Here is an 18,091-nt window from a genome sequence, read left to right on the forward strand (position 1 = left end):
CACATGACATTGACTTATCAAACGCTTTTTTATGATTATTTTTTAATCACTTTCTTCTTCTTTCTTTGTACTTTTCCATCATCGTGTGTTCTCATTAGCGTCGTAAAAATAAAAAAAAATAATCATCAAATATAAATAAAACGAAAGTAGCAAAAAAAAAAATAAATATTATGAAAAAATATAAATCACATTTGAAGAGCAACGAGATTAATCAACAAAGTTAATTGGAACATTCATGACTCGAACCAATGCTAAGTGTGCGCTAAATTGTTAATCCCAAGTGTAACGTTCAATAATTACAGAGCGAAAAAAAATATATATATCGCAATGTGGGAGACCGCGACAGTAAACAACAAACAAACAGACTTCGATTCATTAATTTCATATTTCTACATTTTTTTCTCGATTTTAATCAAATGAGCAGCAACGACGACGGAGTCACATTGAAAAAGCATTAACTTAATATCGTTTTTAATGACACAGACATTTTTCTGCTGCTGTTGCTGATTGCTTTGAGGATTTTACACGTCGTCGTCTCCTGTTTTCGTACAAAATTTTGCGTTTTGTACAGAGCAAAAGTTCAAAGCACGTGCCTTGTAATTAAATATCATCATTAAAAGTTAACAACACCTCTGGGCTTGCTGTTTTAAAGTTATTGCTCCTCATACAAATTCATTTTAATGAAAAACAATAAGAAATGTGGTTTACTGTATGGTTTTGCAGTTGAAGCGATTGTCATGACGACAACTTTTCGTTAACGGCATTGTGTTATATTTGAGGCAGAGACAATTATTTGAAATGTTTCATTTTGAATTTTGAGATTTTCTTCTAAAAATTGTCTCAAAATTTCTTTAAAAAGTTATTTTTACTTAAATTTTTCAATTGAAACATATAAAAATTCGTAAATGTCAATTCAAAAAATGACCGTTGAGAATTTGAAAATCGCTTCTTGTCAATTCGAGATTTTTAAATTATTAAAAATTTTGAATCTTAGATCAAAATTTGTCTAAAAACTAAAATTTTTCTTCAAAAATTTTCGTAAATGTCAATTCAAAAAATGACCGTTAAAAATTTGAAAATCGCTTTTTTGCTAATTCAGAAGAAAAATTTATATTAAAACTATGTTAATTTTTTTTAATAATTTAAATAGAAACATTTTTCCTCATTGCTCCATCCTCTAATTGCACACACATATTTTGTCTCTCTTTCAAAATTCCACGCAATATAAATTTGTCACGTGACATGCTGTGTTTCGCATACAAGCAAGAATCGCCAAAGTGTCATGATCCCCATAAACGTAAATAAAATTCACAACGGAAGTATTTCATAAAAAATAAAGGACAAAAATCGGTTTTCAACTTTGCATGTCTATGATCAATTTGAGCAACGCGTCGTTTGTCTATAAAATTTTAATATCATGTCGCGCGCAATTTATTGATTTATTTCTATGAAATATTTGTGGTTGCGATTTTATGACAGCTACAAGTGACGGATCTAATCAAAGTTGTGTGTTGTATATTGAACGTCATTTTTTTGCGCCGAGGAGTTTTCCTCAATCATAAAAGCAAAAAAAAATAGTAATAAATAGAGTAGACAAATTGTTGAGTCAAGTGTGAAATTTTCTCCATGTGCGTTAGTTGTGCGTCAAGGTATTGTTTTCCGGAATCGCACTAAATGCTTATTTTATTGCTATTGCACAAATAAAGTGCATTTTTTTCGTAGAGTATCAAGGATAACGAGCTAATTATAACTTTTGCATTGTGGGAGTCACATAATTTTTATGACAAATTTAAAAATAAAATAAAATTAATTAGTGCGGTATTTATTTTCGTACCAACCGCTTTTTAAATTATTATAATTGTATTAAATATTTCATAATAATGTTCCTTTCCTCCTCGAGACTAAAATAAAAAAAAATAAAATCGATTGATTTCAATCTCCTGACATGCCCGATGACGATGACCTCCACGCGTCACACACAAGAAAAAATAATAAAAATGATAAATTAAGTGAGCAAGCAAGTGCATAGAATAAATTTTATACATTTATTCGATAATATTTGCATAAACCTTTCATTCATTCCGTCGTTTATTTTTATAAAATATAAAAAAAAAATTTTTGTTTATTTATTTACAAATCAAAGAGCGAGAACTCATGTGCGCTCACGTTTCAGCCACATTCATAAATTTTATTTTAATATTCACATGTCAATAAAATGCTTTGTATGTCATTATTATTATCATATGTTGTATAAAAGCAAATGTCAATAAAAATATTTGAAACACAAAAAAAGGTTAATGAAAAAAAAATTAAATGCAAGAAATTGCGTTTTAATTTTTTTTTATTTTTAAAATTTTTTTTGTTTCAAAACTTTAATATTTTTAAGAAAATTTTTTATTTTTTATTATTGAAAATTAATTTAATTTATTTTTTTTAATATTTTTTTATTAATAAAAATAAAAATAAAAATTTTCATATTTTCAAGAAAAAAAATTGATATTTTTTAATTTTTATTTTAAAAAAATTATTATTGAAAATTAATAACTAATTAATTTAAAAATTTACATTTTTTTTATTAATAAAAATATTTTATATTAAAATTTATTAAATTTCGAAATTTAATTTTTTTTACAAAATTTTTTAATTTTTTTATTTTTTTTCGAATATCATTAAGCTTTTTGAAAAAAAAAAATTATTTAATAATTTTTTATAATTTTTCAGTTTCAAAAATTTTATTGAAATGTTATTGAAAATTAATACTTAATTACTTTCGAAATTTAATAAGTTTTTATTTTTATAGGTATTTTAAAAATTTATTTTAATTTTTTTAAATATTTATTATTAGAATTTATTAAAATTCGAAATTTAATTTTTTTTACAAAATAAAAATTTTCAAATTTTTTTTCGTAATTTGTTTTTCGAATATCAGTAAATTTTTTAAAAATTTTTAAAAATTCATAAAAAATATTATTTATTAAAATTTTAAAAAAATTGACAATTTTTGCAATATGTTAATAAATTGGAGTAATTTACTCCGAAAGTTCATCCAAAAGTGCAATTGTGTCATAAATTTTATTATTGCCCATTTTTTTCTGTTTCACTAAATAAATTCACTTTCACAGAAAAAAAATGTAAAAATTGCACGGTGTCGGGAATATAAATAACAATGCAGATGGATAATAATAATATACAATGCAAAACATAATAAAGGCAGTTATGGCAGTAACTCAGTCATAAATGAGTTTAAATACATTCATTTATATCTCAATGTCAGAAGAAAAAATTTACAATATTTATCGATATTATTACTTTTTACTTAAACAAAGTGCAATAACTGCTTCATTAAATTTACGACTCGATGTTAATTATTATGTTTCGCATGCTTATCAATAAAAAAAACGCGAAAAGATGCGAATTTTTCGATATCATAAATAACATGTCCTTCGCAATTACGATGACGACAAGATCAAAATCGAAAATAGAATTCGTGTGAAATTCAAAGTCGTCGCGCAACATAATTGCACGTGACCTTCAATCAAGTTAATACAATAGACAAGTCTCTCTCGATCTCATTTGTTAAGAAAATATGATTAATTTGAGTGAATGATTTCCGATTTTGTAATTTATATGAACAAATTGAACTTGTTTGTTTGTGTTTTTGAGTTAATGAGAGGTCAAACTCCTTCTTTTTGACATATTTATTGCGAGCGAGCAGAATTTAAAGTTGTTTAGTTGCCCACGAATTTGCAAATTTGTAATTGAGACTTTTGGGTTTGACTAAAATTAGGCACAGTGCAACAAAATTTTATTAATTAAAAATTTGAAAAATATTTTTTAAACTAAATTTTCATTAAAAATAATTTTTTCAAAATTTTTAAAAGAAAAAAAAAATTTTTTAATAAAAATTTAATTTTTTTTTTAATTTTTTTAAAAAAATTTAAAATTTTTAAATTAATAAATTTTGTTGCATTGTGTTCAATATAAATTTTAAAAAATATTTTTTTCACAAAATTTTCATTAAAATTTTTTTTTTTATTTTTTAAAGGAAAATATTTTTTTTTTTTAATAAAAATAAAATAAAAATTAAATTTAAAAAAAAATTAAAAATTTTTAAAGTAATAAATTTTGTTGCACTGTGCTGAAATTTGCACAACAAATCACGGCATGTAACACTAAAAACTTCAAAATCAATTTTAACTCAAATAAATTACTAATTATCACACAAATTGTACCGAATCCCATAGATTGAGTCATTTGCACAAAACCGTATCTTGTAAATAACGATAAAATATGACATCAGATCAAATTTCATTTAAGCTGTTTTTGCGTTAAATATTTAACGCCCTTTTAAATCATGCATTGAACATGTTTTTGCTGCTTTGTGATTTATCGCAGATTTTTTTTTCGAACCGAATTCACACAAATCAACTTTGCAAAAACATTCAGTAAATAATAATTTGTACAACAATAATCGTTGGCTGTTGTTTTAACCATAAATCACAACGTTTTGTTTTCATTTCCATTTTTTTCTTGTTTAAAAATTAACTTTTAAATAAACAATTATTGTTGCAGTCGTGAATGAAGGAATGAAATGTTCAACAAACTTTCAGAAAGGGGCTCAGAAGATATATTTGCTTAGATATGATTGATAGCGAAGTGCGAGGTGTAATTAAGTTGTTAAAATTATATGAGAAAAAATTAATTACGTTTGTCAAATTTGTTAGTCAAGCAAATAAGTTACTCAGCTACTTATACTTACCTGTGGAATGTTAGTTTTGTTTTGTTAGTAAATATTTGAATAGAAGGAAAAAGACACAGACAAGACGTCTCCATTTTGTTGTTGATGTTAGTGAGACTGATGCAATGAGCGAAAGTGTTTCAATTTTTAATATTTCAGGTAAAAACTTTAATATTTAAAAAAAAAATATTTTTTTAATTTTCTTTAAATTTTTTAATTAAAAAAAATATTTTATATTACGTATTTTGAAATTTTTAAAAAAATTTTTTTCATGGCAAGAATTAAAAAAAAATGTAAATTTCATTATTTGATTATTTTTAAGTAAGAAATTTTATATTTTTCAATAATTTATATAAAAAAAATATTTTTTTTTATTTTTTAAATTTATTTTTATTGTTTAAAAAATATCTTGCAATTATCGGGCAAAAATTTCTAAATTTTAATGTTTTGATAAATTTAGGTAAAGTTTTTAAAATTTTGTATTTTTTTTAAATTAAATTTTTTTTTTGTTAAATTTCTTAAATTATTTTTTTTAAAATTCTAAATTTTTTCATTTTATTTTTTTTAAATTTTTTTTCTTATTTTTTTTTTTTTAATTTTAAAAATTTCTTTTTAATTTTTTTTAAAAATTCTTTTTGTAAGTTTTAAAATTAAAAAAATTAATTTTTATAATTTTAAAATTTTTCTTTCAGTTTGGGTAAAAATTTGAAAATCGCTTCCAATTAATTCAAACCAAGCATCTAATTTTTTTTCTTTGAAAAATGAAACAATTTTGAACATTGCATCGACCTTAATGAGTAAATAATGGAGACGCCATCTAAAGCTTTCTAAGATTCTACATTTGACATGACACCAAAGTAATGAAAAACACATAAAAGCAACGAAAAAAAGTAGAGTAAGTATTTTTTGATAGCAAGTGAGAGACAAGAAACAGATAAAAAGGTGAATTATTATCATTTTTTGTGTCAAATATTATTAATGTCAAGTTTCCTAATGCTGCTGCGTTTTGCCGCCATTAAGAATGTTGTTTTAGAAAGGTGTTAGTTTATCATTTGTGTGCAATGCAAAGGGCTTGTGCTTGTTTATTTTAGAGTGTTGTTGTTGTTTTTTCTGTTAGATACTGTCTTTCAAGAGTCTTCGAGTGTTTCGACAAGACAGGAAAAAAACTTATCATGCGTTCTAAAAAAAACTTTCGGTGCCATACAATGCTTTGTTTGCTCTTGTTTTTTTTTTTGGTTCATTCACTACTAAAATTAGAGAGATGTGAGGTAAGGATTTTGTCACTTACTGCCAAGATAATCCGCCGGTAATACCTTCGCGAAGCCGATCGCGCAATGAGCGTTGACGACTCGGTATACTGCCGGCGGGCAACGTTGTTGGGCTCGCGGAACGTTGTGAATCGAGCGAATTAATTGATGTTGTACTGTTTTTGCCAATATTTACAAACGATCGTTGCTTTGGCGAGCAATCACGTGAACCCGTCGCCATTTCGTGTCACTTTTTTTTTGTATCAATTAACACCTTTCTAAATCTTTTTTTTTCAGTTTTGGCTTCAGTTTTTTTTTTAATTATTTATTTTTTACATAAATTTGGCTCCTTTATACCTAGATAACGAGAAAATTGCACTTAAGACATTTCATGCGGAAGAGAAAAGCAAGAGAGAAGCCTCTAAACAAAAAAAAAAGAGTTTTGGCAGAGAGAACATCCATGAAGAAGATTTGAAGAGATAAAAAGAGCGGAAACGAGACCAGCAAAAATGCCATCGATTTACACTTTTCTTTAAATATTTACGCGCGTCATGCCGTCAAATTGTCTCGTCGATAATTATCGCTAAATAGTCCGCAAATTATTTCGTTAAATACAAACAAAAATATTTACTCAAAAAAATTCTTTGTCCGATAAAAAGCGTTTTTTATTCAAAAGCATTTACGAAGCAAAAGCTAAATAAAAAATTTCGCAGCTTTGCATTTTAATTATATTTATTAATGAAAAAAAAAATTTTTTTTTAGTAAAAAGTTAGTAAATATTATTATTATTAATTACTGTTAAAAAATTAGCTTTGCGATCATAATTATTACTTAATTATTATAAAATTACAAAATTCAATTAAAAAACAAAAAAAAAATAGTTGGAGGAAAAAAAATTATTCACGCACATGATTGAGAATATCTGGCACCTCTTTAGGAATTTTTAAAATTATTCAATTTTGTATGAATGTTTTTCTTCTTTTTTAATGTAGCTTGAAAAAAATCATTTTTGAATTCATTTCACTTTTTTTTACAGGATTGATGATGATTTCTGATGATTTTTACGCTGAAAAGAAAAAAATGAAGAAAAATTTTATTAGTTTATTATTTTTAATTAAAAATTAATTATTAAATTTTTTTTTTTAATTTTAAAAAAATTTCAATTTTTTTTTTTAATTTAAAAAAAATAGTTTAAATAATTTAATTTAATTTTTAATTTATTAAAAAAAAAATTGAATTTCAAATAATTTTTTTTTATTTTTAAAATTTTCAATTTTTTTTATTTAATTAAAAAAATTTTTTTAAAAAAAATTTTAAAAAAATTTTTTTTTTTTTGTTTATAATTTTAATTTATTTAAAAAATTAAAATTTAAAAAATAAATAATTTAAATTTTAATTAAAATTTTTATTAATTTAAAAAAAAAATTAAAAATTAATTTAAATTTAAATTTAAAAAAAAATATTTTATAAAAAATTAAAAAAAAATAATTTTTTAAAATTTTTCCTTAAATTTATAAAATGTTTTTGTTTTTTATTGAAAGAATTAGTTAAAAATAATTTAAAAAAAAAAATAAATAAATTTTAATTTTTTTTTAAATTTAGAAGTTTTAATTTTTTTATTTTTTAATTTAAGGATTAGTTTTAAAAAATTTATAAAAAAAATTAAACTTCAAACCAACCATTAACTTATTTTTTAATAATCATTAAAACGAAGAAAAAATAAATTCTTGTCTTTTAATCTACATTTAATGAAGAGAAAAGTTAATGTTAATATTCGTTGCACGTGTTTCCTTTTTTTTCTCGGAAAAACTTTTATTACTGACCAATATTACTTTTTTTTTCATTTTCTGACATGACAACAGACTTGTTGCTTAAAAACAAAGATTTGACAAGAATGACATTTTTTGAAGAAAAACGCTTCAAACAATATTCTTGTCAATTGTCAGTCAGCTCAAAAAAGGATTCGGAAATTAAATTCAGCATTGACAGGCGTTTTTTGTACTTTTTTTCCTTCTTATTATGAGTACTTTTTGCAATAATGTAGCAAAACGGAAATGTTTAACAAGGATGTTTATTATTATGCTACATTTTTGCTCAGTTAATGGCATGGCACTGAAAAAGCACAACACACACATTCCCATTACCATCATTATCAAAGAAATTGATTTGCGCATGATTTTAATGGATGTCGAATAATATGAAAAAAAAATTACACATTTAATAATAATAATGTTCAATTTACTTCAGAAACAGCTGCTCGACGAACGACGACGCAAAAAGGACGATCGTCTTGTTGTTGCTGTTACGTAATAATCGCTAAGTATTAATCAATGTTTCGGTCGAGTTGTGTCATGCCCCGTGTGCGATGTGTCGCAGTTGAATTCCCTATGGGCGAAAAAGGGATGAAATTAACCCCTTAAGAGGTCAATTTATCTCCTAAAGGGTCAATTTTCCCTCAGGTTGACCCCTCAGGGGCCAAATTGATCCCTAAAGAGAATTTTTTGATTCCGTTAAGGGCTCAATGTGATCCTTTAAGAGGTCATTTTGAACCCTTAAGAGGTCAATATGATCCCTTAAGAGGTCAATATGATCCCTTAGAGGTCAAATTAACATCTTTAAGGGATGATACTGACCTCTTGAAGGGATCAAATTGACCCCTTAAGGGTTCAAATTGACCTCTAAAGGGATCATATTGAGCCCTTAACGGAACAAGTTGATCAAAAAATTCCTCTCAGGAGTCAAAATGATCTTTTAAGGGATCAATAAGACCCGTTTTTCGCCCATAGGGCACCCACAATGAAGGATTATAATCGACAGGGATATTGTTGTGAATGTCAATTTGAAGAGAGTATTCAGAATATTTTTATGACAATGATAAATATTTCGCTCGTTCCTTTCTCTTCTTGTGTCTTTTGTCGCTGCTGCTGCTGCGATCATGACTGATGTGCTCAAGAATGCATGTCATTTTAATGATTTTTCTCCTCGACAAGCGACGTTTTACCGACGAAGGACGAGAAGGAGAGCGGAAATGTTTCGAGATAATGGACGGATCGATTGAAATGATGGATTCTAGGTCAGCTAATCGCAGCGCAATTAGAGCTTTCTTCTTCGACAAAAGACACGAACATCTCTGCCAAAGGACTCGTTTCAAGTGCAAAAATCTCCTTTTATTCGCATATCATCATTTTTCCATTCAAACACACGAGCAGCACAGAAAAACGTTCAATTTCATGTCTTATCACTCATCTGAAATTAGGTCTCTCTTTTTTCCATAAACAGACACTAATAATAATAAAACTTTGAAAATTTTTGCCTCCGTACGACAAGGCACGCAATGAGCACACACCGAGCGCAAGATTGGCTAATGATAACGACATTTTTGGGGAAATAAATGGTACAACACAAGTAAATGATGTTTCCCTTAACAATATGTTTTTTATCGTTCTCTCTTCCAAATTGTCTTCGTAATTATACTTCATTCCCCTAAAATATTTGCGCTATCAGGTTTTTTTTCCTTCTTACCGCATTTCGTGGAAAAAAATATGCGGTTTTCGTGATCCTAATCGTTTGCGAGATTTTTCTTTGAGATTTTTTTTTTGTAGAAATTCGTTTATCTGTGAGAAAAATCAAGATAACTCGAGAAAAATTAATTAACTTTTCAGATTTAATTTTTTTACATTTATTTAAATTTTTAATGTTATCAAAAATTAATTTAGAAAACTTTTTAAAAAATTTTTGAATAATTTGGAAAATTTTGCAAAATTTTTAATTTTTTTACAAATTTTGAAAAATTGATGAAATAAGAAAATTCTTAATTGAATTTGAAAATGTTCATTAATTAAAAATTTATTTTTTTAACAAGAATCTAAAATTAAAAAAAAATATAAAATTTAAAACTCAAAAATCGGAAAATTAAAAGATAAAAAAAAATAAAAAAAAAAGTTTTATTCACAAATAATAAAAAAAAAATAAATTACTTATTTTTTTTAATTAAAAAAAATAATTTACTAAATTAAAAAAAAATAATTAATTAATTTTATATGAATTATTTTTTTTTATTTCAATTAATTAATTAATTTAATTTAAAATCATTTTAAAAATTTTAAATTATTGAAAAAATTTTTTAAATGATTTTATATTAAAACTTTAAATTTAATAATAATTATTAAATTAAAAAAATTAATAATTAAATTAAAAAAAAACAATTTATTTATTTAAAATTAAATTAATTAAAAAAATAATTTAGGTATATAAAAAATTAAATTAATTTATTCAATTTAAAAAAAATTGAATTAAAAAATTTGAATGAATTTTAATTAAAAAATTAAAAGAATTTTTTAAAATAAATCAAAAAGCGCTAAAACTGTCCTTTCCATTAACGACGACGAAAAAAAAATCTTTTCAATTTTCGTATGTCACAAATTTGAACAAGAGCTCGCAGGAGCGACAGCCTACAGATGTGCAATTTGCGCGAACAGAACATGTTTTACTTTTTTTTTCATGCCATTTCCACATTGCGAGAGGTCTTTATTAACAGCAGTCGCTTTTTCCTCCATTCATTCATTTATTTGTACATTAAACATAAACATTGATTCAAATCTGTGGAAAGATAACATTCATTAAAAGCGCCATGATTGCTTCGGTCTCGCACATATTGCGTGCAACGAAAAAGTTCAATGGAAGCGTCTGGTAATTTTGAGATCAATTTGCGTTCATTTCGTGAGTGCGCAACAGTTTCAGTCCATGTAGCAGTTATGGCGAACAATAAAAGTAAAGAAAAACTTTTTTTTATTTATTTGGCAAGAACGCAACTTTTCTACGTTGGAGACATAAAAACAGTAGCAGGGTCATAACATAACACAAAAATAATAATAAGACGAGAAAAAAAAGCAGCGAACCCAAACAATATATTATATGCCAGTTATGGCTTTGTTTTGTTTGCTATTCATATCCTCGAGCCACTCACATCACATGACGACGTCAAACAACGACAAAATTGTAATTTTTGATAGTAATATTTTTTTTTTCTCTCTTTTTGCTGCTGAACAACAGTTTACTTGTATTTACATATCGTCATTTATATCTCTCGCTCGGCTTCTAATGCGAAGAGTTCGTTCAAAGGATGGAAATAAAACGGAAAATGGACCCATGGGAGTTGTCTGTCTAAGTTAACTACTTTTCTTCGTGCAAAAAAAACTAAAGTAAACTACTTTTTGTTACATTTTATGTGCGATTAATGGCGCTCGAAAGGGAGTGAAATGAAACTTTTAATCACTTTTTGACAGTCGAGGCGGATTTAAGGGACATAATCTGTTAAAATGGCAAATTTTTACTTTGTTTCGGGTTTTAACGACATTTGAGCTTTTTAACGTTTTATTTTATTTTTTGTAAAAAAATATTTTTGGGTTTAAAAAAAATTAACTTTTAAATTCTAAAAGAAACAAAAAAAAATAATTTAATAATTTTTTTTTAATTGTGATTTTTTTTATTTTTTTTTTTTTTTGGGTTTTAGAATATCAAATTAAAAAAATAAAAAAAAAATTCAATTTTTACTCTAAAAAATTTAAATTTAAAAAATTTTGAATATTGTTAGTAAATTTTTTTTTTTCATTAAATTTTTACAAATTTTTTTAATTCAAAAATTTTAAATTCAAAATGTATTTAAAAAAATAAAAAAAAATAATTCTATGAAAGAAATTTTTTAAAAATAAAAATAAATTTATTATTTTAAAAATTAAAAAAAAAATTGAATAATTGATAATTGAATAATTGAAGAGTTGATTTTTTTTTGAATCTAATTTAAATTTGAAATTTAAAATTTTTAAATGAAAATATTAAAATTCTGTAGAAAAATTAAATGAGACAAAAACTTTTTATTAACAACATTCAAAAGACTTAAAATTTAAATTTTTTAGAGCAAAAATTAAAAAAAAATATTTTTTTTCTAATTTCATCTTTTAAAACAAAAAAAAAAAAAAAATAAAATAAAATTTATAAAATTAATTTTTTGTATCTTTTAGAATTTAAAAAATAAATTTTGGCAAAATTTTTTAGAATAATTTAAATTATATTTAAAAAAAATTGACAATTAAAAAAATTTAAGAATTCATGAAAAATGCGCTCTTAAAAAATTTTCCCAACAAAAACTTTCGTTAAATCAAAAAAAAAATTTTCATATCATTTCTACTTATTCCATCTTGTGAAAAAGCTCGAGAGCACAATCCTCTTAATGTTTTATTATAATATATGTGTCTAAATCAGCAACATTTTTTGGCTTTTGACGACATCTCAACAACTTACTCTCGTCGCAAAGGATATGAACAAAACTTTTATTCATATTTTTTCGCAATAAATATGAAAAAACACTCGAAAAAAAGATGACGTGAATTCATTCATTCACGAGAACGCACCGAGTAACTTGAACATTTGTTACTCGTTAGTAGGTCAACGATGGTTATTATGTGATATTTTTCAACTTGTCGTATTCAAATCGATCAAGCTCTTCCTACTTTTTTTTTTATTCCGCTGTTGTCTGAATAATTTGGATTTTCTTCTTTATTAATTCAGTGATTACAGAAACACTCGTCGCTGTCGCTGTGAAAATTAAGTTAGATTCCTCGCGTTTTGTGAAAAATAAAACGTGACAAAACCAAATTAATGCAAATGTTTTGGGCACATTTATCAGGTCCTACTTCTTTTTTTTCGGGGCTTTGCACGTATAATGAATGCTCGGAAACTCAATGAAGACACATGATAATATGATGATAGATACTTGTTGTCGCGCACAAACACAAAGTATGAGGCGTGTCGTTTGCTTTTTCTTCTTCTTTTTCTCTGTTTGTTTCATGAAAAATTGTGACCTTTTTGCGTAACACTCACACACAAAATATGGGATGGAAAAGTTGATGGGATAGAAAATTTGAAGCGCTTTTTCATTTTTTTTGTGGGAAATTTTTACTTTTTTCAAGAATTTTTCATAAATTTTCACTTATAAATTTTCTTTTTTTTATATCACAATTTTATTTTTTTTAAATTTCTTATTAATTTTCATTTTTTAAATAAATTATATAATTTCAGAAAAAAAAATTTACAAATTTTAATTAAATTTAAATTTCTCATAAGTTTTCATTATTTTTTAATTTTAATAAATTTTTCAAGATTTTCTTTTTTTTATTTTTTTTAAACTGAAATTTTTAATTTTTTTTCATATATTTATAAGTTTTTATGGGTAAATTTTAATTTAATTTTTTTTTATTCTCCAAAACTTTCATATTCATCTAATTTTTTTGAAAAAATAAATCGTTTTTTAAAATTAATATTTTTTAAAATTTCTTGAATTTTCCCGATTTTTATAAATTTTCATAATCTTTCATATTTATTTTATATTATATTTTTATTTTTTGAATATTTTTCGAATTTCTTATTTTCTCTATTTTTTTTTCAAATATTTAAAAAAATTTCTAAATTTTATTTCAAAAAAAATTTTTTTAATTTTCCAAAACTTCAACTAATATTTATTAAATTTTTAAATATTTTTTATTTTTTTTCGAAATATTTTTTGAATTTTTATTGATTTTCCTGAATTTCAAAAATTTTTCTTAATTTTTTTTTTCAGACAACTCAACAAAGAAAATATCAAAAAAATTTTTCTCAATACACTAAAATGCCTTTCAAAATATAATAATAAAGACTCCTCTTACACAAGGCAGGCAGGCGACACACACAAAAGAAAAAAAAAGAAAAGATGATGAAGAAAAGAGTCCTTTTTAATAATCTAACAACACTCTTCTGCTTCTTCTTCATATTTTCATTCACTTTTTTTTTCTATATTCCGTCGTGTGCTGTTCTGTTTTGGTATTGACACTTCTTCTTCGTCGTTGTCGTTTTTTCGTTCGTTCGCTCTCTGCCACACGTACAGTTTGTCCTTGAAAAATTAACCAGGACAACAATATGATACAAAAAATCATAATAAATAAATACAACAAGTTATTTTCTGTTTTTTCTCTCCTTCTATTGTGTTCCGTGTGCGAGTTTTTATGGAAACAATACTACAGCGTTATCAATATCAAGAAAGGTGCGCAGAAATTGTCTCCGTTCAAAAAAAAAAAATCTTGAATTTTCATAAAAATTTACTTCTTGGAACACTTTTTTCTCGTGAATATTATTAAAAATCTTGTTTTGTGCGTTCGTGTGTTTGTTTGTTTGTTACATAACAATAAAATATTTTATTAAGGAATCCAGTATGAACGGGATCCAGCTACATGGAACAACGCGTACAAGAATGTCAGGAAGGAAACAAGGAGGAAAAACTGTAGGTTTGTAAATATCTATACAAAATTTATATACATTATGTAATATCGATTGCATACTTTTTTTTAAAAAATAAAATAAAAGTAGGCAATAAATATTGACACAACTTTTTTTTTTGCTTTTTTTAATCATTTTCTTCCTTTTTGTTTATTTTTATTTTTTTTTAATTTTTTATTTTTAATAAAAATATTTTTTTTATTTTTACAGGAATTCAGACCTTGAAACCTTTTAATTCTTCCACATTTTTTTCAAAAAAAAAAAAAAAAACACACGACGAGAACAACCAACACAACACACACGAAAAAAAATCAATAAACTGTAACAAACTGAAGAAGACGAGTCGACGATACACTTTTAGTTTTAAAAAACGATAAATAAGTAAAAGTCGACTTGGATACTTACGAGCTGTTGAAATTGAATTCTTGAACTATTATTTCAGTAAAAATGATTGAGGAGGAGGAATGTTTCAATTATTATTATTAATACGCATTTTGTTTCCGACGAAAAAACTTTTTTTTTCCTTCTGTCTCGTATTACTTCTCATGTATCAAATTTTGTGGTAAAATGTACGAAAAAACGATCAAAAGTTAAAATACAACAGATATTTTTCTTATTTATTTTTAATTCAATAGCTTTTTGTGTGTTCCGTATTGATTTTGTTGATTTTTTTTTCTTCTCTCACAATTTGTTTGCTGTCTCAAATTAAATTAGAATTTTTTTCGTGCGACTTTTTTTGTAACTCGAAAACTTTCGTTCAAAACATAAAAATTGTCACGGCGAACTTTTGACATTAATTTGTGAGATTTTTAGAATAAAAATGAAGTTTTCATTGAATTTTTTTTTATTTGAACGATTCACTTGTCCATTTATCCGACTATTATCTGGTTGGCGAAAAACACAACTGAGCAGTAAAAAGAAAGTCAGATGGAAAGGGGAAAGGGAAATGAAGAAGCGATGTTCGCATGATGTCAGCTTCGAATTTTTTATCTGAAAATTTTTGTTTTTTTTTAAATTTTTCTTGAATTATTTTTAATTTTTATTTATTTTAAATTTTTTTTTTTTTTTTAAAATTTTCAAAAAAAAAAATTTAAAATTAAAAATTTTTAATAAAAATTTTCTTTAAAAATTATTTTTGAAAAACTTTTAATTAATTTGCTTTTGAATTTTTTAAAAAATAAATTTTTTTCAAAATTTTTGTTAAAAATTTTTAAAAATTTTTTTAAATTTTTTTTTATAATTTTTTAATTTTTTTCAAAAAAACTTCAATAAAAAAAATTAATAAAAAAAACAATTTTCATTTAATTTTTTAAAAATAATTTTTAATTTTTTTCAAGAAAACTTAATTAAAAAATTAATGTTGTGCTTAATAATTTTTTTAATTTTTTTTTTTTTTAAAATTTTTTAAATTATTTTTTAATTTTTTGAAGAAAATTTTCAATGAAAAAATTTAAAAAAAAACTTTTTTGCTTCAACAAGTAATAAAAAGGACATTTTATAGCGAAGCGAATTAAGCACAAGCGCCTGAACCGTCGTCAAAACCAAGTTTCATTTTCCGAAAATGGTTTGAAGTTAATTTACGTTCAAAATTTTTTTCCGTTAAAAATTTTTTGTTGACATTTCTAATGAAAAAATCAAATTTTCTGTCTTATCGTTTATTTTTGTACACAGTTTAATCAATTTTTGTATGAAAAATGCGGCAAATCTTTATAAATTACGTTTTTTTTATCATTTCATGACAATCTGGCTAAGAACAACTTATTACTTAAAACTGTTTTGGTTGATTTTCGTGTGCAAAATATTTTTTGTTCCTATGGTTCGTTCGCATTTAGAGCTCTTCATGCGAAATGTGTGATGGCGCTTCTGTTGGATGAATGAAAACTCCTTCGGCAGTTTTCCAATCGACGCCGCTGACGATTCCATTGAATCCGACAATTTCCTGCTGTCCTGAAATGGGTCTTCCGAAGCTTCTGCCGCTCACGCCGAGCCATTTTTGGGTATCGACATGCTTGAATTTCACCGGAGAATCACGTTCCCAAAATTCAGAGGAGCAAATAACTTCCCAATGATCTCCCGTATCGCCTTCGCCGTTTTCGTCGCCGTAACAAGAGATTTCCTGATTGCCCGAAAGAGGACTTCGGAACAAATGGGAGTGAAGATTTTTGTTTGTCGTGCTGTGATGAAGGCGGATTATGTCGCCGCATTTAATTGGTTCTCTAAAAAAATTTAAAAAAAATTATTTGAAAATTTTTTTAAGATGAAATTTTGACAAAATTTTACCCTCGAACACAAAATTTGCCTGTTTCGCCTTTCACTTGCCAATGCGAGCCATTGTCCTCTTGCACTTCTGTTCCCGTGACACTCTGTTGTCCCGACCCGCTTCCGTATTTGACGTCATGTGAATGTAATCTTACCTAAAAAATTCATTCAAAAATTATTTTTTTTAAAAATTTAGCAAAAAAAATTCTCGAGACATGAAACGTCAAACAGTTTGTTATTCTACTGACGTGTCTCTTGTCCATCGAGAAATCAATTACAAACGAAAACTTACTCTATAATCGACATTTAAAAGCTTTAACACACTTCCGCATGTCACGTATCTGGCATTTAACGCTAAAAATAAACATTTTTCATTAAAATTTTCATATTTTTTAAATAAATTTGTTTGAAATTCAAGAGAAATTTTCTTTTGCAGGTACAAAACTTACCATTCACGCAATTTATTTGATAAAATAAACTTGAAACTAAAGCTAATATCGTTAATTCTAGATAGTTGAGGGCCATTTTGTGTCTTTAATTCACTATTTTTAAGTTAGTTTGCTGTTTAGAGCAGAGATTTTTAATATCTTTTTACGGTCAATGCAATTCTGCCTCTTTTTTGTGTGTTGACAAGACCGACTGATGATGATGAAACGTCACTTTTCGGCCCCAATGAGCATGGGAAGGAATTTTTTTGCATGCTGGGGCGGCTCAGCTGTTGGGAGTGAGACGAATGAAATTGATAACTGATGAAATTTGTTTGAAAATGAAAAAGATGAAAAATTCGTTAAAAAAATTTTGCTGAATGGAATAAAAATATTTATATTGCATTTTTCTTCAATTAAAAATTTTAAGAAATTTTTATTTAAAAAATTAAATTTCTTATTAAAATATTAAATTAAGTATTATTTTTTTTTAAATTAAAAATTAAATTAAAATTTAATTTTTTTTAAAAAATTTTATAAATTAATTTTTTTTAAAATAAATTAAATTTTTTTCTTTAAAATAATTTTTTTTTAATTTTTAAAAAAATTTTGCTAAAAAAATTAAAAAAAAAATAAAAAAAATAAATAAAATTGAAATAAAACAATTAAAATTCAAACTCAATTAAAAATTTTTTTATTTCTTAAAAATTAAAAAAAAAGTGTAAATAAATTTTTTTAAATTCAACTTTATTTTTATTAATTTTTCAATAATTTTATTTTTTGTAAAAAATTAAATTTTCTGAAAAAAAAAATCAAAAATTAATAATAAAATTTTTATTGCAAAAATTTTCGTCAAATAATGTTTAAATTTGTGAATAAATAATTTAATTTCACAAAATATTTTTGATAAAAAAAAAATTAAAAAAAATTTAAAAAAAATATATTAAAAAAAATAGTTTAAAATATCAATTAATTTTTTAGTAATATTTTTTTTAATTTTTAATTAACTCAAAATAAAATTAAAAATTTAAAATTTTTTTCAAAAAAATTAATAAAATAGTAATTAAATAAAATTTATAATTTTTAAGAACTATAATTTTAGCTTTTGCTTCTTT

General features: G+C 24.4%; 2 protein-coding genes across 4 annotated transcripts in view; both read right to left on the reverse strand.

Moving 5' to 3' along the window:
• The window catches only part of LOC134827348 (oxidation resistance protein 1), a 48,342-nt gene extending 33,157 nt beyond the window's left edge, over positions 1-15,185 (reverse strand). For all 3 annotated transcript variants that reach the window (XM_063839950.1, XM_063839949.1, XM_063839948.1), the window contains exons 1-3: positions 14,698-15,185; positions 6,894-7,051; positions 6,027-6,342 (exon numbers count right to left, since the gene is read on the reverse strand). In XM_063839950.1, coding sequence (XP_063696020.1) covers positions 6,027-6,226 — 200 coding nt within the window. In that variant the 5' untranslated portion in view covers positions 6,227-6,342; positions 6,894-7,051; positions 14,698-15,185. The remainder of the gene's footprint in view (positions 1-6,026; positions 6,343-6,893; positions 7,052-14,697) is intronic.
• Positions 15,186-15,941: 756 nt separating this feature from the next.
• LOC134837183 (stromal cell-derived factor 2) lies at positions 15,942-17,177 on the reverse strand. The gene is made up of 4 exons (XM_063852545.1): positions 17,001-17,177; positions 16,844-16,905; positions 16,573-16,706; positions 15,942-16,508 (listed from the first exon to the last, which is right to left on the reverse strand). Exons 1-4 carry the CDS (start codon positions 17,074-17,076, stop codon positions 16,121-16,123), a joined length of 660 nt encoding a protein of 219 aa, XP_063708615.1. The 5' UTR covers positions 17,077-17,177; the 3' UTR covers positions 15,942-16,120.
• Positions 17,178-18,091: the final 914 nt, after the last annotated feature.

This window comes from Culicoides brevitarsis, chromosome 1 (genome assembly GCF_036172545.1).
Source record: "Culicoides brevitarsis isolate CSIRO-B50_1 chromosome 1, AGI_CSIRO_Cbre_v1, whole genome shotgun sequence".
Classification (NCBI taxonomy): domain Eukaryota; kingdom Metazoa; phylum Arthropoda; class Insecta; order Diptera; family Ceratopogonidae; genus Culicoides; species Culicoides brevitarsis.

Bases quoted from the DNA above. Each gene is read 5' to 3' on its own strand.
- LOC134837183 (XM_063852545.1), bottom strand. From the start codon at position 17,076: ATGGCCCTCAACTATCTAGAATTAACGATATTAGCTTTAGTTTCAAGT. The intron at 16,906-17,000 runs GTAAGTTTTGTA...GTTTATTTTTAG, and splicing joins TCAAATAAATTGCGTGAATG to CGTTAAATGCCAGATACGTG. The intron at 16,509-16,572 runs GTAAAATTTTGT...AAATTTTTTTAG, and splicing joins GGCAAATTTTGTGTTCGAGG to AGAACCAATTAAATGCGGCG.